The sequence below is a fragment of the Gymnoscopelus braueri genome (assembly GCF_963280865.1).
Source record: "Gymnoscopelus braueri genome assembly, chromosome: 1".
In the NCBI taxonomy this organism is placed as follows: domain Eukaryota; kingdom Metazoa; phylum Chordata; class Actinopteri; order Myctophiformes; family Myctophidae; genus Gymnoscopelus; species Gymnoscopelus braueri.
Genome location: NC_137603.1, coordinates 54,884,981 through 54,912,156, shown reverse-complemented (window position 1 = coordinate 54,912,156; position 27,176 = coordinate 54,884,981). Strand labels below are relative to the sequence as shown.

Below are 27,176 nucleotides of genomic sequence, written 5' to 3'. Positions count from 1 at the left end.
TGCTTGTTTAATAACCACGGGAGAAATCTGGATGATACAGCCGATCAAAGCACAATAAGGACGGCTATTTAGTGTCAGAATTGAATATCTTTACCCTAAAATAACTACAATCTAACAATGTATAAAGCGAGAAAGATTCACATGTCCAAACTAAATTATGAATGCATCATTGGTATAATGTTACTTTAGAACTGAATGACCAATATGACCCAATCATTTCTTGTCTGAGTGGGGTTCTAAACTGTAACGCCAGTCTAATTACTTCAGCATAACAGGAAGTTCAGTAAACCAATAAGCCCAGCTAAAAAAAGGAATCAGCCATTAAACCATTTAGAATCCACTGACAGTTTGTGGCACAAGTAAAACTGACATGACTTTCTGAAGCCAGAAACTGGGTCACGGTGGAGCGCACACACACCTGTGTCACACACACACAGTCACATACACACAGAAGAATTGAGGCCTCCTGATTCCCACCGCAAAACTCCTGTCACAGTGGCATCGGTTTCTCACACTTGCCCAACAACAAGCCGGATGGCTTAATCAGGGTGCCCTGCATTGTTAAAATGCATAGGCCTACTTTAGTTTAGTTTGTTTGGTGGGGGGCACATTTATTTTTCCGTTTTGACAGGACAGTACACAGTAAAATTGTGAGTGTTAATTTAAGTCTGAGAGTGTAACTATATGGACCCTGAAGCGTCCATCTCGTTACATTTGTACACTCTCAGTTACAAATGGATACATTCACACAGTGAATTTGACCATGTACGGACACAGGAAACCGAGCGGGGAAAGGACATACGACACAGGTCTCAGCGGTCGGAATCAAACCGGTGCCGCGGCGATTATGTGGTCGACACACTATCCGGTCAGCTAGCGGCGCCCCCCGTCAAAATGCAATACTTGAGTCCATCTGTTGAATACAATGTTCTACTCATTTATCATGAATGAGCCGTAAATGAAGCCAAACGGCCCAGTCTCTAAAAGCTTGCGCACAATCATCACACGCGCACTTCTATCGATCTAGCCCCCACCACCTCCCCGCAGCTGTGCAGCTCTCCACTTCCTGCCTGATGTGTTGCCGGGGCGACAGCTAAATTATGCAACAGCGCTTCGCTCAAACAAACAGGTTGTGATGTGTGCGTCGCAGCCGGTACGCTCCCAGTTAAGTGATGCGACGAGGAGGCTCATCCCTTCCATCGCACCAGTGTGTGGTCACCTCTCCTCTTCCCTCTGCCATCACAACAATGCAAATGAAGTCGGGCTCTGCGACTGCTTCGCCGGCTCCATTTTCTCTCCAGCTTGAGCAGGAACGCCGCGGAGCATTTAAATGTTAGGAAACTGGTAAACCAGTGACACCAAAAAAAACAAGCCACTAGTCTGTCGCCACCACCACCAACCGCCACCTCCAACCACCTGTAGCCTTTTCATACTTTAAGAAACAGCTCCGTTCAGTTACTACACCAAACAACAGTTACAACAACCGCTACGGCTCGGAGCATCCTCATCGGCACGTGTGGGACCGCAGACAATCCATGGACTCCAGGCATGATTAGAAATCTATTAATCACGGGAGGATTATCAGTGTGTGAGTGTGTTTGGAGCCATAAGGAGTGCTGGGGGGGGAGATTACAGGGGTCACTTGGCCTGTGTGTGTCCCTCCGCGCCGGTGCAACAGGGCCGGAGCGACGCGGGCCCCCACTGGCCCCCGGGACCCGCTGACCCTCCCCGGCGCTCCTCTCCGCGCGATGTCTTTGTCCGTGTGCTTGTTTGACAATTATTTACTCTGCTGTTTAGGGCAGAGCCGGGGTCACCGCACATACATCACTGACAGAATAACACTGGCTACCCGTGTCTGGTCAGCCCCTCCACCACCCCCGGACCGCCAGCGTGACCCCTCAGCGAGCACACACAAACGTTAAGCACTCCGGGTACAGTACTGAAAAGACTGTGCCAGAAGGGTAATTGAACGTGCGGATGATTGTTCCTGATTGCAGGGAATGACATCCAACAGGACCCTGTGTTACATTAGCATGACATAACATGTACCACTCTCGTGTTTGCTACATCTGTAACACTGGGTTAACAGGTTACACTTGAGCCTTGGTGACCCTAACCCAGCACTGTTTAGTGTTGTTTGCATATAAACGTCAGCCGTCTACAATATTCGGACATCAGTATCGGCTGATATCTACCTTGATGACTGCCATCGATTCGGCATATCAGCAAATTAGATGACATTCACAGATGGCCGTGGCTGATGTTTTAGGTAGCTGTACAACACATATAGCAGGCAAAAAAGGCTTTTGAAACGGTTATATTTCAGAAAAAAAATCTTTGTCCTGTGAAAGGTTATATCTAAGTTTGTTTCGTTCATTTGTATAATTGAATTTGTGCTCCTTCAAACAAGACGGTATGATGAAGAGCTCAGTTCAGATTTTTTACAATAATGATTTGTTTCCTTCGCACAAAAGGGGAAATCAATAACAAAATGAACTAACAAGAAACAACGTCCAAATTGCTATTTTTAACATCAGTTGAGTTTCACAATCGGTGCATCCCCACTCAAATGGAAATGTCAATGTAAAACTGAATGCAAATGTTGTGTAAGCTGGCTACCTCTAAGCCAGCCGTACCTTCTGTCATTGCTTTTAAAGAACATAATGAAATGGACTCCCTCCACCTCCACCTCACATGCCATTATTGGAGGACGGTATTTGCGGCATCTGCCGAGCTCCGTCGCTGGCCTCTCCAAGACAATGCCATCAAAAACAGGACCCCACTGTCCCCCTCCCCCAGCACTGCAACCTGAAACTGCCTGAAGAGATGAGCCACCATTAAATACAGCAGAGCTGACATAATGACAGGAAAGATAAAAGAGAGGAAACAAAAAAAAAGAAAAAAAAGGGACAGACCATTTCTCGTCTCATGATGCCTCTACCCACCCAACTGCCACCCCCCGCCCCCCTCCCTCACCTTCCAAATAAAGACCAACAGGACTCCACTAGAGTCTCGCACAGTTACAACTTCTCCCTGATCTCTTGTAGTGATATGGCATTCACACACACACACACACAATACCAACAGCTCTCATTCTCACCAAGAACAATGAAGTCCGACTCCATTTCAATTCAGACACTTTCTGCTGGGAGATAATGGCGCCTAGCCGGCTGATACAGCAGAGCCTGTTTTCTGTCCACAAAAGAGCCACTGGTAGTTTACTGGACTAGCATTTATTCCACCATTACTACAATTCCGTGACAGTAAATCCTCAGTGTTCATTTAACTTTGAGAGTGACCCCAAAAATGTACATGCAAGGGCTGTCAGAGTTAACCACTTAAACCCTATATACTTCAAATGTGTCAAATAGCGGAATAATCTACAAGCTCACAATGCATTGCTATGCATTGTGAGCTTGTAGATCTGCTATTTTCGCGGCATGTTCGCCTATACAACATGTCCAGAATATATAAGGGAGAGATGCTACGCTTCATGTGGTTAAATGAACACTGAGGCTGCTGGGTTCATCCCCACTGTCATTTTTAAACTTCCCCATCAGCCATCACTCCTGTGCTGCTGAGAGGGGGGCTAAATTTGGAAATGTTTGCTACACAGGCACCGTCCAAAGACATTTCCCTTTAAATAGCCAGTAATAAAATCCCAGCAAATGATAGCGCTGCATGCTCCTCCCACTGATCGCAACAAGTCACACAGATATGTCCTCTAACGCTGCTGTACTGCTGAGCAAATACCAGCTTTTAATAACCATGACCCAACTGTTGTTGGGCTCTCCTCAACCTTTTCTACTTCCCTAGCGGTGATGTTGCTGAACCACACACACAGTCACACACAGTCTTGGCTCACAGATTGCATTCCAGCACACTGTAACATGGCGATGAGGCAATATTTACCTTCAAGGAAAAAGTGCACTTGGCGCACAGCCGAAACACTTGAGGGGGTGTAGTGTAGTAAAGAGCGGCTACTGTTTAGAAGCTCTGTCTAACCCTCCCACCCCATGAGTGCCGCGTGCCGAGTCTGCCGACCCAGCCAACCACCCGCAGACTTCCAGCAAGCAGCCCTGCCTTCGCCGACTCCTCTACCTGGACCTGAGCCAAGGTCTGCGCAGCGCTGAGTAAGACACACCGAGAGAGAGTGAACAACGAGATAGATAAAGAGAGATAATTAGAGGGAACGAGAGACCGAAAAAGAAAGAGATGGAGAGAAGATGAGAAAAAGAGACGACGAGAGATTAAACAGGAAACGGAGAGCGCAGAATGAGAGCCAGTGTCAGCAAGCGTGAACCGTGTAGCGCCCCGGAGCCTGGCCCTTTGCCAGGACCCACTAAGAGGGAGGATTTTTGGCCTCAAATCCAATGGGCGGTCTGGGCCTCCACAGAGATTTGAAGAGACACCGCCTGAGTGGTTTGTACAGGAGCCAAGATTAAACCGGCCGTCACAGCAGGGGGCTGAAGGGGTGGGATGAGCAGTGGGTAAACACACAACAGGAGAGTGGAAAAGAGTGAAAGGATGATGCTAAACGGCAGAAGGACATCTGTGTTTTGACGAGGCGGCTCTGTGTTGACTAACTGTGTTTGAGCAGATACCAGGCACTTTGAAGCCAGATTAGAGGAGGAAGGAGAAATCTACAGACGTAATGAGCAAGAGAACCTTTTCGGACGGAGCAATAATAATCTTCATATACCCGCCAGGCAGGCAGCTATAAATGTGCATGCGCGGCTTAAGGAGTAGGGCAGCTGTGTGGTTTGAAGGTATAACTAAGAACAGACAAAAACAGGAACTGACATAATGAAGGAAACGTGCTGGCGGGGAGCCAAGGTGTCGGGGCTGACCTGTTTGAAGTGATCGTCGAAGCTCCAGTCTTCCCTGCCCTGTCCATTGGGAGAGGTGGCGGCATGGGACACTGCGGGGGACAGACCCTCGTCGGGCTCCTGCTTCACCCGGACAGGGGGCGAGGAGGCGTGCTGGGGGGTCGAGGTCGTGAAGCTGGGGAAAGGGCGCGTGGGAGGGAGGCGCGTGGCGCTCTGCTGCAGGGCCAGCGTCTGCTTGCGGAGAAACTCCAGGCCACTGGCGCTGCGCTCCTCTTCCTCCTCGCTACCTTCGTCCCCTTCCATCATCTCCTCCTCGTCCTCGTCGTCCTCCCCCGAATCGCGTCCCCTGTCCTCCTCGTCCTCCCTCTCCGAGTCCACGCTGCTCTGGTTGGAGACGCGGGGCAGCACAAGCGGCCCTCCCATGCCGATGCCGGGGAGCCCTCCGGTCATGCCCTTGCCCATGAAGCCCGCTCCGGAGGCGCGCGCCGCGGCCAGGATGGCCTGTTGCGCGGCCACCTGCTGGGCGTACATAATGTGGGCCTCACGGAGCCTCCTTTCTTTGCGTTCCATCTCCAGCCGAGCCTGCTGCTGGCGCTGGAGCTGCTCCATGACTGCCTCCAGCTTCATCCCTCCTGTAGAGGCTCCTGACGGGTAGCCACCGCCAACACTGGACTCCTGTGACATACTGGGCTGTAAGGGAGAGAGAGAGAGAGAGGGAAACACTGGTGACCAGAACCCTAAAGCCAAATCTAATCTAATCTTTAGAATTATGTCACACTGCCCTGGTTATAGAGGATTGGGGTGGGGTGGGATGGGTGCTTGCTGTTACAGTGTAGTGTACTGTAACAGCAAGGAAACAAATAAAAAGGCTTACAAGGGAAACAAAACATTGAAACTGGGCCAAACACGCGCCACGAGCACGCGCGTTTAAGTGGCTACATATCCGACCAGCATACATTACAAACGTAGCACAATAAGTGCGTCACCCACACAGTCACACACACATATAGGATACAGGGCTCCTCATAGGAGCGACACCGAGGCAAGAAAAAAGAAAAGAAAAAAAAAATGCAACAATCACAGCAATATAACTGGTTTAATCTGTCGCCTCCCATTAGAAATGTGTTTAAACCCCACGTATATGATTATTAGGCAATAAACATTTGCCTCAATAGTAAAGTGCAATCAGAGACAATATGTTCTTAATCAGAATGAAACACTGTGGCTGATTTAGTTGGAAACATTCAGCATCTTGCTTAATGTTTCCAACAAAATCGGCTCCAGTGTTTCTGATTAAGAACATTCAGCAATTAGTGTGCACCGGGCCCCCGACGACCCTCACACACACACACACACACACACACACAAAGTAGCTTAGGAAAAAGTTTAGAAAAATGTGTCAAAGCCAAATGTGCACAAGTTGCCAAATACACTACGTTTTGTTGTTTTAAACCCCGCATAGTAGCTCGTAACGCGATTAAAACGAACACTTTGGTGTGTGGATACAATATATCAAACAGCCAGCCTCCCGGTCATCGGAGGCTGGCTGTTTTTGATACATTGTATACACGTTTATTATTTATCACTATACTCCTCACACCGCAGGCTGTTTGATACATTATATCCACACAATAGTATAGTTATAAATGCACACAATGTTTGATACATTGTATCCACACACACAGGAGTCCGCTGTGAGCAGCAGTAGTGATAAATACATGTGGATATACAATGTGTCAAACAGGCAGCCATACCGGTGAGTAGCAGTGCTAAATAAAAGAGGAACCACCGGGGGTTATGTCACCACCGCAGCCAGGCCGGGCTGGGCGCAGCGCCAAGCGGGGACACAACTCACCATTTGTGCCTTATTGCTGCTGCCGGAGTTATGATCCACCATCCCTCCTTTCCTTCCTCTGGCTGCCTGCTGGCTGAGCTGCTGCTCGTCGTCACTCTGGTCTCTCTCTCTGGCACGCTTTCAATCACTTTGGAGGAATAAAAAAAAAATGTGCATGCACACACCACCACGGTTACAGGGGAGAGAGAGAGATCTGAATGATCCACTGGATCGCCAGCAGAAAGGGCGATACAAAACGTGCGATTTCGACCTTGTGTTCTCGGATTGGATTTTTTTTCTCCCCCTGATAATTTTTTTTGATCCTCAGTTTTCTTGATCCTTCAGTTTAATATAAAAAAAAAGAGGAGGACCGACACAGGAAAATGGCCCGATCTCATATCTCTCTACGTTGAGGAGGTAACTCCCTCGACTCGATTTTCCTCCTCTTCAATTACATCCCCCCCCCAGCCTGTAGGACCCGCCCCCAGTCGCAGCCAGCAACAAGTTTCACAGTTTACTTACATTACACCACCATGCAAATACTCTTGTCTCTGCTGCAACCCCCCCCCCACCCCTTATTTCTCTGCTAATAATCAGTGGTGGGAAAAGTACTCACTATTTTTTACTTAAGTAAAAGTGTCATTACTGCAATGTAGAAATACTCTGTTAAAAGTCCGGAATACAAAATTTACTTGAGTAAAAGTACAAATGTGGTGATCAACAAGAGTAGAAAGTACTCATTATGCAGCTTGTCCCGTTTCACAAGTTTTCAAATGTATAAAATGTGCAAAAATGTTTTGAAAATAGCAGATCTACAAACTCACAAAGCGTTGCCATGCACATACATAATGCTACTTTCAAATGGCATAAATAGGGCTGAAGTGGGGAATGTATGTTTTTTGGTGATAATAATCCAAATCTACAAAGTAACTAGTAACTAAAGTTTTCATATGTGTCTCTGAGATGTAGTGGAGTATAAAGTAAAAGTACTGAAAACTATAAATACTTAAGTAGGCTACAGTACTTGAGTAAATGTACTTAGTTACTTTCCACCACTGCTGCTAATAATAGAAATAAATTGAACATACAGTTGGAGGGAGCTGCTTATCTGCCTCCAAACACGTACTCACACACTAATTGGGATCCTAGTCTGGATGTATTCGATTGCGTTCACCATGAAAGCAGGTCAGATGCTTTATCTCGATGACCATCGGGTCTGAAAAAGGATGATAATCACGCCAAAATGTACCGGGTGCGTGTGACAGACCCTACTACAATAGCTTATGTCAAACTACACGTCTCAATATTTCATGGATTACAGGACAGGTTAAGTGACAATGCTGCCCCCGTGTGGGGCATGGAGAGTATCAGTGGTGGGAACAGTAGGCCAGTGGTTCTCAAACTGTTTCATGTCAAGGACCCCCAAATTGACAGGGACTGGATTCTCAACCATTTTAATTTCAAGGACCCCCCAGTTTGACATGCATTAGGCTACAGACCCCCATTTAATGGCATCTCTATCTCTGGGACCCCAATTTATGTTGTAAAATCAATGTTAATTTAACTCTGAGAGTGTACAAATGGAACCAAATGGACCCGTTAGGGTCCATTTGGTTCCATTTGTACACTCTCAGAGTTACAGACCCAAAAGGGTCCATTTGGTTCCTATCCATCATTTAGCTGGGGACCCCCTGGAACCCCCTCAAGTACCCCTGGGGGTCCCCGGACTCCACTTTGAGAACCAATGCAGTAGGCTACTCAAGTTTTTTACTTATGTAAAAGTATCAATACTGCAATGTAGAAATACTCTGTTACAATTAAAATGTCCGGAATTAAAAATTTACTTGAGTAAAAGTACAAAAGTATTGGTATCATAATGTACTTAAAATACCAAAAGTAGAAAGTACTCATTATGCAGAATGTCCCATTTCAAGTCTTCAAATGTATACAAATCTTTTGAAAATAGTAGATCTTCTACAAGCTTACAATGCCTCTGGCATTGTGAGCTTGTTGAGCGGCTATTTTCAAAAAGCCGAAATGTATATAGGGTTGAAGTGGTTACTGTATGTTTTGTAATAATAATCAAAATCTACAAAGTAACTATAGTAACAAAAGTTTTCAAAAAGTACAATATTTGCCTCTGAGATGTAGTGGAGTAGAAGTAAAAGTATTGACATTTGGACATACTCCAGTAAAGTAAAAGTACTTCTCAATTGTACTTAAGTACAGTACTTGAGTAAATGTACTTAGTTACTTTCCACCACTGGAGAATACTGCCTAGAGAGGGCTATAATCGATTGGACAGGCATGCAATCCTCAATCAGAGTTCATTCTCATGCTACTTCCTGTCCTGAATTATGTGAACCTTTTATGACGAGATGTTACATAATTACATGTTCTTAAAAAAATAAAAATAAATCAATGCATTGCTGTAATGAATCTTAGATTTTTTCCAAAAAAGAAAAGAAAAGATCAGACATTTTCAAAAATAGGGAAAATAGCAAATCTACATGTTTTATCTGCCATTTTCACTAGTGTCTAATTCATCATATATTCTTGTAAGTTTGGGTCCTATGAGTCCCTTCCAAGAAATGTAGTGGAAGTGCAAAATTTCTATTTGAAATGTAGCGGACAGAAAGTCATGTGCTTGCAAAAATAATATTAAAAGAAAAATAAATTCTGTCCACCGCTACATAATAATGACAAATGTTACACGTCATGATAAGAGTACATATACCTATATTTTTATTGAATAAAGCAAAACACAGTATACTCAAATACAAAATATTAGTGTTTCCTTTGTCAAAATAACAATTCAAGTTATTGCATTTAGCACTCAGTAACACTTGGTATATTGTCACAATGTTGGTTATTTAAAGCAGATTGTCCATTTATTTGCATAGTACAGGCAAGTCATAATAGTGTGCCTGCTACTGACCACTGCTGTTGAGTGCAATCTTTCTTCATTATATCTGCATAAACAATACGGTCAATTTGGGGTCAATACACTGTTTCTCAACATCGGGTCCGGTGACCGCCAGGGTCCAAATGGACACTTGACTTGTGGGTCTGTAACTCGACTGAGAGTGTACAAATTTGGTTCCATTTGTACACTCTCAGACAGAAAAAGATGAAGATTTTACAGCGTAGATTGGGGTCCAATCACAAAACTGATTAAACTGAACTGATTAAAATAATAAAATAGTGAATTGACACACCATTCGTTATTTATATATCAGGGTTCCTGGACGATCTTCATTGACATGCAAAAGTTAATTTCTTATCTAGAGCTGAAGACATTATCAATACGCTATATAGTACACTATTATATATATCTATTTCTTACATCAAATATAGCACACACTGTATAGTGATAGTGAAGACTGCATACACACACAACAGACAGTAGTACATTCATCAGAACATTTTTGATTCAATGTTTTCCTGCAGTGTACTAATACAGACTTTTCCCTCCCCATTTTTAAAAGCTATGAGTTATAACTTGAATATCTAGATTGAAATGATCAAATACTTCTTCCTCAATTTATCAGAATTTGCAGCTTAGGAACCCTGACATATCCATCCTCCATAAATGTATTGTTGTAGTCAGCAGCTAGCAAACGCCTACAATTTATTCACTGTAGTCTCTCTCAGGCGTGGGACAAAAAAACTGCATTGTTTATACAATAAACAGCTACAAAGACACTGTGTATGTATAGAATTCAGACTTTAACGTGATGGGCGGAAATGCACAATGTGTAAATGGGAAAATAGAAAGAAAGACATACCAACAAATACATTATTTTGCCACATGAACCCTAGCCTAGCCTCACTATTCTGCTGAAAATAGCCACCCCACAATCTCACAACATGTTGCGAGCCATGGCGCATTGTGAGCGTGCAGAACAGCTATTTTCGGTGCATAGATTTGGTGTAGAGGGAAAAATCAGGGGACCCATTATAGATCCCTGTGGGGACTCAGGTCAATAAAGTATATAGGGTTAAAGAGGTAAAAAAGAAATCATCATCGTTTTAGAACATGTGTTTAGCTTGGGACTCTTGCCCATAATTTATGTGACATACTCTTTAGACATTGCCTAAAACCAAACAGATTCATTTACAGGAAAAAATATATATTGTGTTGAATTCTGGACTTTTGGCCATTTTAAGTTTGATCACATTGCAATATAATAATATATTCTTAGCTTTCATAATTAATATTTATTGTTGTTGCCCAATCAGATGAGAAATACAGTTTGGCAAATTGTAAATGTCGGTTGAATTGGTAACACAGAATGTTTTAGGACCGGGTTTCCCAAACCTTTCTGTGACAAGGACCCCCAAATAGTCTCTGGCAGCAGCTCCCCTCTGCAAAACAGCTTTTAAGAAAAAACAAAAATAGCCGCTCACAGCTCAAGCTCAAACGCATCATTAGAAAATTGTTAACCATAGTGGCATGCCCAAAACAGGGACGCCAGATTTAAAGTTGTTAAACTGGCACAATAATGTTATGAATAGAATTTGAATTGAAATTCACATCTTCATGTTTTTTCATTATTATTTATGGCGTATGCTGACGTAGTTAGAAAGCCAGCAATCTCCTCTTTCATACAGTGCAGTATGAAGTGTTTCCAGGCATATCTGTCCGATTTGTGTAGAGCAGATAACATTTGTTGTCCTTTATAACACAACTCGACACACAGGTTTGTGGAAAGTGATTAAATGATATGTATCATGAATAACAACATATGTGCGTACGTTTCTCCATGTATAGAACATATAGGAGGTGGATGGGTGAGTCACTGTAGAGGGCTGTGGTTGCCCTAATGACAGTGTGCAATGTAACATGTTTAATGAAGTCTGAGACTCCAGGCACAACAAGAACGAAGACTAAAGTATCCAATTCTACAAAGAGGTACTATTTTGTGAGCGTACTAGCCATACCCTAAACCTTCTCTTAATGAAAAGTGTTTTTGTGAGTGAGTACTGAATGTAACAATAATACCCGAGCTGGGGTTCTTTTACTGTGATTTAAGGGCATGACAGTGATTTAATAGGTCTGAGGCACAGCAAAGCCCTGCTGAGGTTCCCTTGATCACAGTAAAAGCGTAGCTTCCTAAATGTTGCATTGAACTTACATAAATATAACAGTAAAAAATAACTATCTCCATTTAGCCCTTACCACCGAAGTTGGCAAGGCAATCAATAAAACATGGCAAGCTGCACTCTCTCATCAGCAAGTCGGGATCACGTCTTTCACCAATCACATAGCTAGCTTAGATGAAACCTATCCAGTATCCATCTGTTAAACAAATCTATGTGTAGCACTGTAACGTTAAACCCAATGGAGCATCACTTGCAAAGACTAAATAATGAACCAATAAGATGTTTTGAAGCCAATTATTACAGAGAAGGGCCAATCAATGTGAAACAGCAAAGGAATGTTCATGTTCCAGACTTATCTAGAAGGACTTCATGTGACAGAATAAGGGCAAGGCAAATTCACCAAAGAGCTGACAAACACATGTTTTAGCACAATATTCTGTAGAACGATATTGTGTGCATACATAGTACTATCCCTTCATGAAGTGGCTGCAGAGCTTCTGAGCAGCGTGGACAACAAAGCGGGTCACTGAGTGAATCCCCCAAGAAGAATGGCTCCGCCACTCCATTCAGAGTGGTCACTGTCACTCTATTCAGAGTGGTCACAGGGATTGTATTTTGCCACATCCTATAAGAAGAAGAAAACGGTTGACCTTTTGCGGTCACAGTGGCTAAGGCATGGGCTGATGGCCATCGATGCTTTGGTTGAGAACATCAGGTGCACTGCACACAGCCCTGCGTAAACAGGTGCTTAGTTTTAGCGATACAGGGGCTTCCATACCCAGGCAGTGGAGTAACAGGGGAACAGGAAGCCGCATGTCAATGGTACCTAAGGTCAGGGGAGAACAGAGCTGACCCCCCCCCGCCCCCCCCCAGCTTGTGTTCAGGTCATGGCACCAATTGTGGCCTCACTGCACGGAGCAGGACAGGCTCTCTCCACAGCAACACACTGAGGTGCCCACGGCTTTGGGGGGAATGAGATCCAGGTCCTCGTCATCCGGGATCTCGTCCAGGCGGTAGCCGTCCTTCAACAGCTGCTGGCTTAAGTCAGGGTGAACCTGGAGAAACCAGAGAGAAATACCTCAGTGAGAGATTCACGTGGGGTGACAGGTTGGACGAAGAAAGACGTGTCAAACGTCCATGCAGTATGCTCACCTCAGCTGAAGAGTAACCAGAGGAATACTGCTCAAAATCGACCTCTTCATCACTATGGGGTAAAAAACAGGGCAATGATAGGCCTCTTGTCATTTTATGTTTAAATGGCAGGCATTCACCTGACATTAAATATGGGAAGATTAAAGACTGTATATGATGATCTCTCATTTTCCCTCAGTCTCGTCATCTACTAATCTACTAATTTTGTTTTCATGCTTCAATAAATTGTGCAGAACTTTTTTTTACGCATTATACAAACAACTTGAGTGTTAAGAGTAGAAGCCGTAAGATGGGTGACTTTACAGCCACTATAGTTTTACCTGTCTGAGTCAAGTGCAACCAAAGTTTCTTCAGGATGCTGACTCAAAGCTGCATATCCCTTATTGTACTTCACAGTTCTACAAGAGGAACAGGAAAAACTTGATAGTCACACTAACCAAAAGCATTCTCATTCCAATCCATGTGTACATCACAAAAAGCTTTCTCTATCACCTCTTAGATCCTGGTCTGGGTTGCTGCATCACTGGGGCCCCTGAGTTAAGAGCTTTCTTCTTCAGAGCTTTCCGTGCCATCTCCCTGTGCTTCTCTGTAAACGGCCACAAGTACCACGAAATGCACATTTTATGCAATTAAGCAGTACAAATATATACAGAGTTTCCATGAGAATGTCCATTTTGCAGAGGCATGAGGAATGCTGAGTGTGTCATGCAAACACAAGCCCATGCCATCACACACATAATTCTGCAGATTGATTAGCTTCAGGTATGCGTGAGGACCCAGCTTCCACCTATGTCGCAACATAATAGGCTATGGGTCAGAAAGTCATAATACTATCAATGAGAGACTGTGTGTCTAATAACCATGAGAAATTTCAGGCAAACAGGACATACAATGTGGAAGTCTTCTGCAAAGGTTAAAATGTAATTTAGATAGCATGTTATTTAGACAGATGCTAGGTTGATTTGTTGACCTGGCATCCTATAGTTATTATAGTTTCAATGTACAGATCTCTTTTGTGTTGATATTATATTGTTTAGACTGATTCTAGGTTCTTGGTTTACCTATGATCCTAGATTAGTGAGGCACTACACTGTCTCTCTGCATTTGATGTATGCTTACTGTAAATTGCTCTGGATAAAGAGTGTCTGCTAAATGTCTAAATTGTCACCAACATAGCATAAAAACAGCTAAACAATGTATGTGATTGTGCCTCTTACATCTTCCCAAATGGTCTCTTTTTCTCTGAGATTGAGACTTGAGGCTAATAATACTGAGAGGGTAAGCCTTACCAATTAATACTTTTGTGTTTCCTGAGACCCTAGTACACCTGTTCTACCCTTTTTGGAATTAACTACATGATGAGAGCCTAAACAGAACAAAGTTTAAAAATCGTATTTCCTATTTAACTACGAGTCTCCAGCAATACACAGCCATCTATGGTATGTCTTGTGCATTGCACATACCATAGATGGCTGTGGAATAAAATCCTGACATAATGTTGCAGAAGGACCTCAAATTCATGTGCAGTATAAATTAAAATAAGAATCTGTTCGTAATTTGTCTTGCATGGTTTAAATAAAGGTGAAAAAAAGAAACCTGTGTTCCTTTGAACCATATGCAACATGTATACATGAAAGAAGTACTAACTACTAGACTATAAACTATAGACAGGGAAAGGTAAGATGAGAACCGGTTATTGGTAAAAAGGATAAAGGATAATTCCTTTTAACAGGTCGTTCATGAAAGTCCTTGCGGTCTTGTTTCCAATGAGAACCTGTGAGCAATTGGGGTTAAGAGTCTTGCTCAGGGACAAATTTCATATCATCGGCACATATGCTGGGATAGCCTGGAATCGAACCTGGGGCAACCAGGGCCAGCTGGTTCCCTAGGCGGGCTCACTAACCACTCAGCTATGGCCGCCCCTAACTCATTGGTGCCTATGAGTCAACAGCTTACTTACGTAGTTTGAGGTGGATGGCTGGAGCTTTGGACATGATGTAAGGGCCTCGCTTCTCCACAGGCCTGAAAACTCCATCTGTGGTTTTGGGCCGTGTGCTGCTAGCAGGAGCCTGAGAGTCCATCAGAATGAGATTTATTGGACACGTCCACCCATGACATGATCCACTCCACATGTACAAGACATTTGAAAAGCTGTTTTTGCTTTAGCCTAGATCTAACTAATTGTTCCCAGTCTTATCTCCATCTCACAAGGAGATAAAAGCCTGGAACGGGACTACTGCCAAACGTGTACCGGAAGTACAAGAAGTACAGAGCTACATGTTGTCCAGCCTACTGGAACTTCCTAAAGCCTTTTACTTCGTCTTCCTGTACTTCCAGTTAAGACACTTTCAGCTGCAGTTCTTGTCCAGCCTGGCCTGGACCGTACCATAGATATAGATCAGTGGTTCTCAAACATTTTTGTCTCAGGTCACCCCTGTAAATAACTTTCTCATCCACGGCACCCCTGAGTTACATGGGTACTTTATAGCACCTTACGTCATATTACGGTACGATACAGTATGTCACAAGGGAAACTTGAGAGAATATCTGTCTCCATTATAGGACAGATTGAAAATAACGTTATAGCTACTTTATGTTTAACCACTTTAACATCCCTATTCTGGAGGGAACATTCACCAAAAATAGACTATCTGCAAGCTCACAATGCATCGCATCGCAACAACGCGGTGTGTAGGTCGAAAAAGAACGCACCAAGTACAGTGCAACTCAGTATAGAGGGCCAAGTAGTTAAAACTGAAGTGATATTGATAAATTCCAAATATTATCAAAGTATTCTGCGGCACCCCTGGACTTGTGTCGCGGCACCCTATGGTGCCACGGCACCCACTTTGAGAAACCCTGATATAGATAATGCATGATATGAACAGCTCTGTTGTGGCCCTGGGTGCTATGTGTATCTATGTAGGAATCTTGATTTTCTTTTCTTCTCTTGTTTGTTGACACCTTTCTTTAACAGGTTTTTTTTCTCTCCCTGCTCTCACTCTCCCTTTCCCCCCTCCTTTTTTTTTGTCTCCCTTTCTGAAAAACAACAAAACGATGGAGCTTGCGCAATTTCACCCACTTTTCTTTACCTGTGATGATGTGACCATAAATTTGATTCTGGATTCTTAAAGGCTCTTCAACAGTTGGTCCGGGACTCCTAGGGGGTCCTCAGAGTTACAGTTACTACAGGGGGTATCTTAAAATACACATTAACATGAATGTGTGTATTTTCATTAACATGAATTCAACGCTACACATCGACAGTGCTGTCAAACAAGTCTATGAAGCCATCTATGAAAAAGTGCAACACAATTTTATACAATAGGGGGGGTCCCCGTTTCATCTCTCTCTCACCTAAGGGGTCTTTGGACTAAAAACGTTGAAGGCCCCCAGCCCTGCCCTATATGAATACTAACACTACTTTATAGAGAAGTGAAAGGAGGGTTGCATATCAGAGAACATTTTATACATGTGGACATGGTGTGAGTGTGACTGTCACACACAGCCCAACACGCCACTTATCCACAGGGACTGTAAAGTTAAGCAACCATTCACTTTCAGAGGGCGAAAGAAAAACCCATACAGAAACATATACTTCACTCACTGAATGTAAATGTATACGCACCAGGACTTTATATACACCAGGACTATAATAACAGCGCCCACATGCTCCTAATAATTAAGATGGATAAATGCAGAGGACAAATTTCACGTATGTGCAATGTACAGTCATAGCCGTGGATCAAGAAGACTATCGTAGATGTATTTGATCGAGTCTGACTTTTACTTTCGTATCATAGATATGCAAAAGTCAAAATCGATCAAATACATATATGATAATAATAATGTAATAATAAACTTTTTTATATAGCACCTGTTTAAACAAAGTTACAAAGTGCTTAACAATTTAAAATCAACAGTGATTTTAAGTTTTTCCAACTTAAAATCATACATCATAAACAATTACAGCAACAAAAACAAGTAAACAACACACAATAACAGTATCAGTGAGAATAGATGCATTCATTTCTGCTGGGGGTTAAAAGGCTTTTTATTTATTTATAAAAATGGGTTTTTAATTTAGATGGTTATGGAGCTAGCAAACCTGAGGTCCAATGGGAGGCTGTTCCAGAGTCTATGATAGTCTTGATCCAAGGCTTAGGCTAGTACAGCAACAAATACCCTAGCTCTGGTCCATAGCGTTAGAAGGAGTTTTAACGCTATGGTACTCGCTACTCACCAAAACAAAGACGGTTTTAAGATGCTGAAAGCCTACTTTCCTTGGTGGGAACACTCTGAGCCCCCCACCTCACGTCTAAAATACACTTTTTGGCCAGAAAATAAAATATTTCAACGGAAGAAAAAAATGTTTTAGTTACTCCACTGCGCCCCCTACAGATCTGGTCAATGGAATCTTTCTATTGACATTTTTTCCTTCCGGTGAAATATTTTCTTTTCTGGCCAAAAGGTGTATTTTAGACGTGAGGTGGGGGGCTCCGAGTGTTCCCACTAAGGAAAGTAGGATTCCAACATCTTAAAACCGTCTTTGTTTTGGTGAGCAGCGAAAGTGTATTCTTTATTTTTACTACAGACGAGTGGCTTCTCTACCGGGGGTGTGCGGGCAACGGCTCGAAAGTAACAGCGTTAAAGGGGAAATCCACCCATTTTCAATATTTAACTATGTCATTAATATAGCATAAAGGAGTTGTGTGGAAATAAGAAAAAATTAAAAAAAAAATTAACATTGCAAAAAAATTTAACATTGCAAAAAAATTAACATTGCAAATTACACTGTGATGACTCATCATGGTGTAATTTGCAATGTTAATTTTTTTGCAATGTTAAATTTTTTTGCAATGTTAATTTTTTTTTAAATTTTTTCTTATTTCCACACAACTCCTTTATGCTATATTAATGACATAGTTAAATATTGAAAATGGGTGGATTTCCCCTTTAAGGAGAACTCCTTCTAACGCTATGGACCAGAGCTACAAATAAATACCCCAACAACAATAATAACCGACACCAATAGCCTATACGACAGTACCCCTGGACTTTGGGGACATGTCTTAACGTCAGCCTACCAACTAAACGACACTATAACAGAGTCATTATTCTGTATTTACCGTCAGATGATCTGTAGTCTTGTTGGGTTGTTGTGCCTCCAACAGGGAGTCTCTCTCCTGCTCCTCTAGGATGTCGTTCATCATGTTGGCTGTTCCAAGTCTGTCACACTTCTTTACACCACAGTGACAGTGTCACTGTGTCAGTCCAGGCATCATGTTGACCTCTGTTCCCCTGTTGTTGTTGTTGTTGTTGTTGTTGTTGTTGTCATCATGGATGTATTTAGGCTGTTGTTGTCTGCGGTCAGCTGCTAATACTATGCTAGCTGACTGTCTGTCTTATCTGTTCAGCGGCGTTTCCTTCGCGCTAGCTAGTAGCTTAAGTCTGGTGTTGCTTGGTTTAAAAAAAAAAAAAGCAGATCTACAAGCTAAACAACGTGTCGCATCGTTACGCGTTGTCGGTTTGTAGATCGGTTATGTTTTTAGCAAGTGACACTCTCGCGCGATGGGACTAGGGTTTTTCCAGCTTCCGGTGTATACCGCCCAAGCCTGTTACACCGATGTTGTTCACCTATCGAATAGGGTTACCACAGAGGTCGGCTTGACAGAAATTTGCAACGTTTCTGGCCCTTGGCTAGCCCCTTTCGGGACCCTGTTTACCTTTTTTGTATTTGGGAAGGCGGTATCCAGGGTCCCTTGTTGGTTAGAACACGCTCTCTCGTACCGGCGGCTACCACTGTCTGGTCTCGGGCGTACAGCTCGTCGCTTAGAAGTTGCAGAGATTTCTCAAAGGTACCAACAAGAGCAATACTAACACGCGAGAAAGCGGCATCAAAAAGCGGGGATCGGCGATGCCGTTTAACATTTTTAATAATTTAGTAAACCTTAAGCTCCTTTCTCACACTCTGCTCCTGCAGCTCCACTTCCCATGTCCCGCCTCCCCGCGTTGTGATTGTCATGCAAGCATGTAGGAGCTCGCCAATCAGAGGCAGTAACGTAGGACGCGCAGCTTGTCAGTCACCGCGGGGAGGCGGAACATGGGCAGTGGAGCAGAGTGTGAGAAATGAGCTTAAGGTTTACTAAATTATTAAAAATGTTAAACGGCATCGCCGATCCCCGCTTTTTGATGCCGCTTTCTCGCGTGTTAGTATTGCTCTTGTTGGTACCTTTGAGAAATCTCTGCAACTTCTAAGCGACGAGCTGTACGCCCGAGACCAGACAGTGGTAGCCGCCGGTACGAGAGAGCGTGTTCTAACCAACAAGGGACCCTGGTATACCGCCTTCCCAAATACAAAAAAGGTAAACAGGGTCCCGAAAGGGGCTAGCCCTTGGCTTGTCTACTGTACTAGTTAATTTAAGATAAATGTAAAAATAAGAACTTGTATGGAAGGACCTTGGAAAAACAATAACATTGAAGTGTTATACTGTTTACAGTTCAAATAGTTTTCCCCATAGGATTAAAAACTAACAGGCGACCTCTAGGGTCACAAATGTTGATAGGTGTCCAAGGTCGGTGTAACGCCAGCCAGCTGTCAAGAGGAGAAGTATTCCTCAGTAGAAAAGTCATTGCCCCCTGGTGGTTGCTTTGACATTTTACTGTCAAGCAGGCCTACATGCCATAGTCCATTGGGTGTGATTTATATTCAGTATAATAAGACAACGTTCTGGTTTTACAATGATTCAGGCGTGTGCGTGTGTTATATATCAAGTTGTTTTATCCCATGCAGTTAATTGTGAGATTTAATTTTGTCAACAGTAACATCATTTTCCAATCTCATTTATTTTGATCAGTTAATTTATGAACCCAACAAACAAATGGTTATAAGCAGATCCAGCCAGCCCTAACAAACTTAAAACGGTTACACTGAAACTAAACCTCTTGCAGCTTCTATTACAGACAAATGAAAAAAGCTTTGTGAACATGTCTCTTCTTCAAAGGAAAAAAAAAACTGCAATTAAATAGATATTTCATTTCTTTCTTTATTAGGTCCATCTTTTATACACAACAGGACAACATGGGTTCAGTCAACATCAGAGAATCAGAGATTCACCTCTTTATACATCCAACGACCTGAGAAGAGAACGAGAGAGAACACTGCATTAGTTGAAACCCAACTCTAGAACATTAAACACTCAGGGTCAAGTTAAGAGAAATAATAATAAAAAACTATGCTTTATATTTCGTTAGCAAAAATGATAAAAAATCCATGAAGTGGTAAAAAGTACTATTCTCGCAAAACAAAAGAGAATTAAAATAAAATACTGATATAGAAATGTATTCCATATATTATGTGAAAAAGAATCCATGACCTAAATGCTGCGTTAAAAATAGCAGAATATACGTTAGATTTTTCCATGAACAAAAATAACAAGGATTACGCAACTGCCCTTTGTATTTAGTGCTGGTTGACTCCATGGAGATTACTGCTCAGTGGCACTACAGGTACAACAAGGGATTGAACCCACAGCCTTTTGAGTACTAAATGGCCTACTTAAAACAACTATATATAGCCTTGTCTCACCAGAACAGAGGTCACTTATAGCTGGTCCATGCCAAGCTCTTCTGGTGTAGAGATACCTAGCTCCGCTAGGGTGGGCTTCAGCTCCTGGATCAGGTAGGGATAGATGTCTTTGTTGGGGCCTGTTTTGTCCTGTAGAACATACAAATCACAACCCTAATTAGTACTGCACGATTAAATATCCGTTTGCACTTTATCTGGTGTACAATTAATGTGCTGATGGTACTCTTTCACACCTTAATGTCTCATCTCATGTACACACATAGCTGCTGCTTTGTGGAGCTAACAAAGTGCTACCACCTTTATGCCTAACCTTATGCACCTTATGTCTAACCTCAGTGTACATACTGTACCAGATTTTTGCCTATCCTTGACATATTCATCTTTATCCCCCCCTCTTCTTTTTCTCTTCCTAAAATAACAAAAACGATGGAGCTTGCACAAAAACAAAATTCACCCACTTCTTCTTTACACCTGTAAACCTGGCTGTGATGCGACAATAAAGTTGATTCTGATATATAAGCCTCTGGCAGCGTTTCTAAACCAGTGGGGCCATTCTCAGTTGGTGCGGGTGGCATTTAAATCCCGCTCCCATGCCAGCTGGGTTGTTGTTAGAGTAAGCATCAAGTGCCACTGCCACACAAAGCAACCTGCATGCTACGCCCCCTGAGGATGCAGCATTTCTAAAGCATTGGTCATGCTCTGATCAAGTTGCAGCTCCTCTAAGGCAGTGGTTCTCAAAGTGACCCCCAGGGGACCTTGAGGAGGATCCAGGGGGTCCCCAGCAACATTTGTCAAAATCAGTTGAACCACTTGAAACCCATTTATACTTTGGCCATTTGAAAATCTACAAGTTCACAACGCATCACAATACGCTGCGTTGCGAGCTTTTAGATCTGCTATTTTTAAACAATTGTGAAAAATATTAAATTATTTGGAAATAAATGACACAATCTTCTCTTATGGTGGTCACTGGAGCAAAATATTTTCAAATGGGGGTCTGACTGCGACCAAATACAAATCAATTTGGGGGTCCTTGACAAGATGATGTTTGAGAACCACTGCTCTAAGGGTTTGATAATGTTGTTGATATTGATAATTGAGCATATTTAAGACATATTCTGTCATTGGTCATTAAGTCTTGCTTAACTTCTTCAAATGTTAGGATGTTGGCATAGTCCTTTGAGAAATGGGGTTGTCCCAGACAAGGTAAGAGACGAGTGAAAGAAATAATAATACATCTTTTATGCAAATTTTTCACAGAGCATGAAAATGTGATAATTACATTGGCCAGAGAAGCAGCAGGTCGAAGACAGTACCACAATGATGCTAAGTTTGGCCCCAAAAAATGGCCTCTTCAAATACCTCAGTCATTATGCCAACACTGTGGTTGGTTTTATAAGCCCACAAGAGGACCTTAAAGTGTAAGACAGATAATAATTAAAATATTCTAGGACTCCAAGGCCACCCCTGAATTTGGGTGTGATCAGTGTATATGCTATTCTAGGCTTCTGGTTGTTCTACACAGGAATGTAATTAAAAGGAAGCACATTTCTTTAAGCCAAGATGGTAATCTTATTTGGATGACAGTGATGATATGTGATTCAGGGCAACATGTTCATTTTTATATTTCCGTTCTGCCCCAAAGAGAGTGGGTGAGGGAAGACCTAGATAGCTCACCAAGTTGTCCATCTAAATAAAGAAATATTATTCAACTAATAGGAATTTGTTATACTCAACCATATAAAATAAACATAAATGTGCATTGTGAAGCAAAATTGTCTACATGCTGATGTCTCCACATCATATATTGAAACCAGAACCAGCACGGGGGGTCTGCACCAGTAATTTAGTATAATCATATGTTCCTATTTTAGTTTGAAAATTTGACAGTGACAAACACGTTTTCTTTTTTTCTCAAAAAGGCTACCAAGGCTAAAAGTTAGAAATAATTATCATAATTTTCATTTTGGTCGTAAAAATGCAGCACTAGCAATAGTGTTACCCACCTTAACAGCCTCTAGGATGCGGATGGCGCTGGCCAGGTCGTTGAGTCTCCGGCAGGCCCTCAAGGCAGAGTCCAGGATCTTAGCCTCTGGGACCAGGTCATAACCAATCAGGGTGTTCATGCCTTTAGGTGAGAGTGAATGGAAAACGGCCTTAGACTTAGATCCGTGCTCAACAACCCTGGTCCTTGAGATCACCTAGTATTGCTGGTTTCTAGCCGTTTAGTGAAGGAGGGGTTAGTCCAGGAATACCAAGTAAATACAGTTCCCTACCTGGTAGGATAGAAAACCAGCAGCACAAACTGCAATATTTTCTCTGTAGTTATTTGGCAAGCCCATCATGAACATTTCCATTAATTACTACTAGCAAGTTGTACAATTTGGTAACATATGATCTGACTCTAGAACGCAATAATGTGTAGTAGTCCAAATGATCGTTTTGAACTATGTAACTATGTTTTCTTACGATTAAGGATCCAAAGAAAAATATTATAGCACGGAACCTGTATGAAATCAATAACCCTCACCTGCACCAAAAGAGCAAGGGATATAGAATCAAAAAGAATATGCACCACTGTTTAATATAACCTAATAACAGAGGCCATCTTAACAAGTGTTATGAATCAAATAGGACACTGTTATTATAATCAGTGTAAGAGTAGTGTTTATGGCCATATGACAACATATGACTGCATGACAACTGACAGTGTAGAACAGTGTTTGTCTACCAGTGGACAGGACTAAAGAGTGGACAGTTTGCTGTTCTGACAGGCTGTCCCAGCACAAGCAAAGAATACCTTGAACACAGCAATGTGTTATTATGGGACCCGACTTTATAATTAAAGCGAAATTTCAGCCCTAGCCTCAAACCAGAGCTGTAAAGTTATAGACTCACCTTTCTTCAGCTCCCAGGCATCGATGTCTGGCTTGCTGAAGTAAGTGACCCAACGGGCATCAAACTCCTCATCCGTCTCCACCTTCCCATGGGAATAAAGCCTGGAGGCCAAGGGAGCTGGAGAACATGACAACATACCGTAATAAATGTGTGTACCTCAATCTTAGACGAGATGGCACCTTATACTGTAGGCTAAGTAGTCTAAACCTCTCTCTATGTCCTGAATAAATGAACACGTTCCTGCCTTAAAGCGCAAATATAGCAAGGCAGAGAACCAACAATCTGACTATCCATTTAAGTAGAAAGGATTTTGAAGAAACTCTGTTTAACTTTGTGAGCCATGCCATTGATGCCCAAACCCCAGCTTGATTGTTGATGTTTTCCCTGAGAATTTAAACAAGTTTTTTCAGATCTGTTTTACCCCAACAATATCTAATATTAGGTAATGCATCAGGCCACCAGGTAGTCCAATTTTTGTTTGCATGCCACCAGCTGCTCCTCTCTGCTTGTTTAACCCAATTTCTGCTCCCATGTTGACAGGAATTATGAACAAAATGAGACCATCCTCCTCCAATGACACCATGTCCTTTGGACATTCTTCCTTTCCATACAAATAAAAGTGTGTTAACACGGTCAGTGCTTTATTTTGAAAGTTATAAATTGTTCAGTCTCCACAGGTACTGTTTAAAAACATATATTATATATTTTTCCTGTACTCGCTGAAGTTCTGGAAAAATGAAAGAATGCATATCTGCTCCTGGATTTGATGATTAACTAACTTGCCTAACTATCATGCCTGCAGGAGATCCATGGCTGGATGTCTCAAAACAATTATATGCTAAAAATACATACATACAAATACAATCTCTAATAAACTGGGTCCCACGTAGCTCCAATCGGAACCTCTCCCTCCGCTGTATAGCTCCGAGATGAGGTTCCACGTTTGTCGGTGCCGTTTTAGCAGGACATTTTCCATTTCCCATAAATATTTTCCAATTTACATGTTTCTTACCCCTTTCTGCACATCGTATGCAAAAAGTAAGGGTTTTCTGAAATGCTCTCAGCTGTTTTAAGTTCTAGCTGGCAATAAAATATATCCAACGAGTTGAAAAAAGCGTTTAAATAGCTTCTCTCCTAAATGTTTTTAAGACATACCCGGAAGTTGCGCCCGCAGCGTTAACATTACTGATTCCCCTACTGGTCAAATGTTGAATTGCATCATCTAATGCATAATATTATGGAACCGGCTGAGGAGAGAAGCTATTTAAACACTTTTTTCAACTCGTTGGATAGATTTTATTGCCAGCTATAACTTTAAACATCTGAGAGCATTTCAGAAAACCTTTACTTTTTGGATACGATGTGCAGAAAGGGGTAAGAAACATGTAAAGTGGAAAATGTGCGACAATGTCCTGCTAAAACGGCACCGGGCCATGTAGGACCTCATCTCGGAGCTACATAGCGGACGGAGAGGTTCTAAATGGGGCTAGGTCCCACTGTCACCCAGAAGTGTAGAAAACAGGGGATTGTCTTTAATAGCAAACTCAACCTGGATAAACATAAAATAGCAATTGTGCTTCTTTCAGCATAGGAAAATCTAAATTATCGATAATTTTTTATAATGGATTAAATCAGTAAGTTCGATTAACTGTTGTAACCCTAGTTAGCACACTAAAATAATGGGTATGGTTGTTGCATACTTTTTCTTTTTTTTAAAGAAAATAAGATTTTATTTGAAATATGTCCCTGATGACTTCTAGGCTAATAGTCAGGTAATCTTAAAATGAGCATCAGTGTGGAGTGGACCAATATATGGAGATAGATATCATGGTTGAAAAGTGAAATTCCCAGTCATGTGAAAGTTTGGATCATTGGCATTATCAGTATCGGTGTTACCTTGTCCCTCTATGCCAGTGGTTCTCAACCAGAATAATCATATTTGAACTGGGAACCCCCCACCCTGATAAGCACTTGGAATTGTAAGAGTTCAGGTTGAGGCATTACATTTAGTTTGACTCGGTTCCACAGATAAATATTGTGAAAAAAACAGATCTACAAGCTCAGGAGTTGTAGAGCTTGTAGATAACTTGTCTGGCCTTCTGTTGCTCTCTTGTTTTGATCTCCTTCCCACTTACCCCCCACCCTCTTCTTCTCCCCCCCCTCTTCTTTCTATGGAAACTAACGTTGCGATGGGAACGATGTACAAAAAAGAATTTCACCCACTTTTTTACCTTGTAAACCTGTGATGTGACAATAAAACTGATTCTGATTCTGATCGGCTACTTTCAATGTCATCTGTCCCAGCCCACAGGTTGAGAATCACTACTCTATGCAGAAGTAAGACAAGGTTAGGAAAATGCATTCACTGCAGACTAGATTTAAGAACTCTCAGGACACTGTCTATATTTAGACAACCAAGTGTTGTTTCATTTCTTGCCATTTCATTAAAAAAAATCTACTATCTTAATCTAATCTTCTAGTTATCTACTATGTCAAATGTGACCACTTTATATTGCCTTCAGTCTAGACAGAAGAGACCCCAGCAGTTCCTAGAAGTAGGTAATGCTACCTCTATGGCACATAGGAGGTCAACCTGCTGCTCAGAGTCACATGAGGACAGCAGAGTTAGACGAGGGCAATAATAATAGCATAGCACCCACACACACACTGTCTGTCTGGGCCTGGAAATTAACCGTGGGTCATCTTATTGCATGTTAATGATCCTCCTTTAGGTTATATTACTGTCCTAGCGTTAACAAACCACGATCAACCTGTTTTAAATCTGCAGCAAACTGTTATTTATTTACTAGCAGGTGTAAACGGGTCACGACAAGGTCATCGCATTTTCCAAGATCCCTTTCGCTTGTATTAATATAAAAACACATATAGACAGATATGATTCACCAGGTTATGAACAGGTTTTAATATAAACAAAGTTGTAATCAGGGGTCATAATAATAAGAGGCTGTAAAGAGAAACCAATGTCACCCTGCCTCCACACACACAGGCAGCCGGTGAGCTAACGGGTAACCGTTATCGCACGTATATCACATATTATATCAACATAATAATGTGTATAATGTAGATAGAATAGTACCTGAGTAACGGGGTGGTTGTGATCGGACCAGACACCTCGCCCCCGATGATGACAGTCGAACTACGGCTCTAAACATGTTGTCACTCGGTGTCTTCCACAACACAATCAGCTAACTGGCTAACGGAGCCGACGATGCTAAGGAAACAACACAGGAAGTGACGTCGCCAAGTGCACACTGACCTGACGTGACGCGCCAAGCAGTCAGGGTTGCCAGATCTGCTTATTATAATTTCCCTGCAAGATTTTATTTGAAAATAGTCGATCTACAAGCTCACAACGCGTCGCATCGCGACGCGTTGTGAGCTTGTAGATTGGCTATTTTCAAATAGCTGATGTATGTGTTAAAGTGCTCATGTGGCCCATAGTCGCTTCTTTTGGGCTGGTTTTCCTAGACCTGGTTGCTTGTTTCTCTTACAGAATCTGGCAACGCTGCAAGCAGTGAGCAGCTAACCTCGCGTCACCAGTCTTTCCACCTGTGAGCAGCAGGTCCCATCATGGTCATTTGGCAAGGGGTGGGCAACCTGGCACGGGTTTGGTGCCAACATTGATTGGCACAGCGGAAGGTGATCACTGGCATAAGTTGTATACTAATGTATATTTGTCTGTCATTAAATGTTTCGATAAATTGAGTTCTAAGTACCCCAATGGACACAAGCCTTGTGCTTTCTTGGG

General features: G+C 42.4%; 3 protein-coding genes across 3 annotated transcripts in view; all 3 read right to left on the bottom strand.

Moving 5' to 3' along the window:
- Nucleotides 1-7,299, bottom strand: part of LOC308094712 (AT-rich interactive domain-containing protein 3B-like) — a 70,502-nt gene extending 63,203 nt beyond the window's left edge. The window contains exons 1-2 of the mRNA XM_080441525.1: nucleotides 6,685-7,299; nucleotides 4,851-5,519 (exon numbers count right to left, since the gene is read on the bottom strand). Of these exons, the coding sequence (XP_080297651.1) occupies nucleotides 4,851-5,519; nucleotides 6,685-6,726 (711 nt within the window). The 5' untranslated portion in view covers nucleotides 6,727-7,299. The remainder of the gene's footprint in view (nucleotides 1-4,850; nucleotides 5,520-6,684) is intronic.
- Nucleotides 7,300-9,391: 2,092 nt separating this feature from the next.
- Nucleotides 9,392-18,448, bottom strand: fam219b (family with sequence similarity 219 member B). Its single transcript, XM_080438057.1, has 6 exons — nucleotides 18,051-18,448; nucleotides 14,882-14,990; nucleotides 13,414-13,507; nucleotides 13,242-13,319; nucleotides 12,922-12,973; nucleotides 9,392-12,824 (listed from the first exon to the last, which is right to left on the bottom strand). The coding sequence occupies exons 1-6, from the start codon at nucleotides 18,132-18,134 to the stop codon at nucleotides 12,675-12,677; spliced, it is 567 nt and encodes a 188-aa protein (XP_080294183.1). The 5' UTR covers nucleotides 18,135-18,448; the 3' UTR covers nucleotides 9,392-12,674.
- Nucleotides 18,449-19,947: 1,499 nt separating this feature from the next.
- On the bottom strand, nucleotides 19,948-26,642 carry LOC308091060 (cytochrome c oxidase subunit 5A, mitochondrial-like). The gene is made up of 5 exons (XM_080436366.1): nucleotides 26,505-26,642; nucleotides 23,408-23,524; nucleotides 22,516-22,637; nucleotides 20,510-20,638; nucleotides 19,948-20,058 (listed from the first exon to the last, which is right to left on the bottom strand). Exons 1-4 carry the CDS (start codon nucleotides 26,578-26,580, stop codon nucleotides 20,525-20,527), a joined length of 429 nt encoding a protein of 142 aa, XP_080292492.1. The 5' UTR covers nucleotides 26,581-26,642; the 3' UTR covers nucleotides 19,948-20,058; nucleotides 20,510-20,524.
- Nucleotides 26,643-27,176: the final 534 nt, after the last annotated feature.

Excerpts from the sequence above, each read along its gene's own strand:
- LOC308091060 (XM_080436366.1), bottom strand. The coding sequence starts at position 26,580 with ATGTTTAGAGCCGTAGTTCGACTGTCATCATCGGGGGCGAGGTGTCTG. Across the intron at positions 22,638-23,407 it reads TGCCTGGGAGCTGAAGAAAG|GCATGAACACCCTGATTGGT; the intron begins GTGAGTCTATAA and ends TCTCACCTAAAG. Across the intron at positions 20,639-22,515 it reads GCATCCTAGAGGCTGTTAAG|GACAAAACAGGCCCCAACAA; the intron begins GTGGGTAACACT and ends TATGTTCTACAG.
- fam219b (XM_080438057.1), bottom strand. The coding sequence starts at position 18,134 with ATGATGAACGACATCCTAGAGGAGCAGGAGAGAGACTCCCTGTTGGAG. Across the intron at positions 13,508-14,881 it reads AGCCATCCACCTCAAACTAC|AGAAGCACAGGGAGATGGCA; the intron begins GTAAGTAAGCTG and ends GGCCGTTTACAG. Across the intron at positions 12,825-12,921 it reads CTGGTTACTCTTCAGCTGAG|GTTCACCCTGACTTAAGCCA; the intron begins GTGAGCATACTG and ends TGGTTTCTCCAG.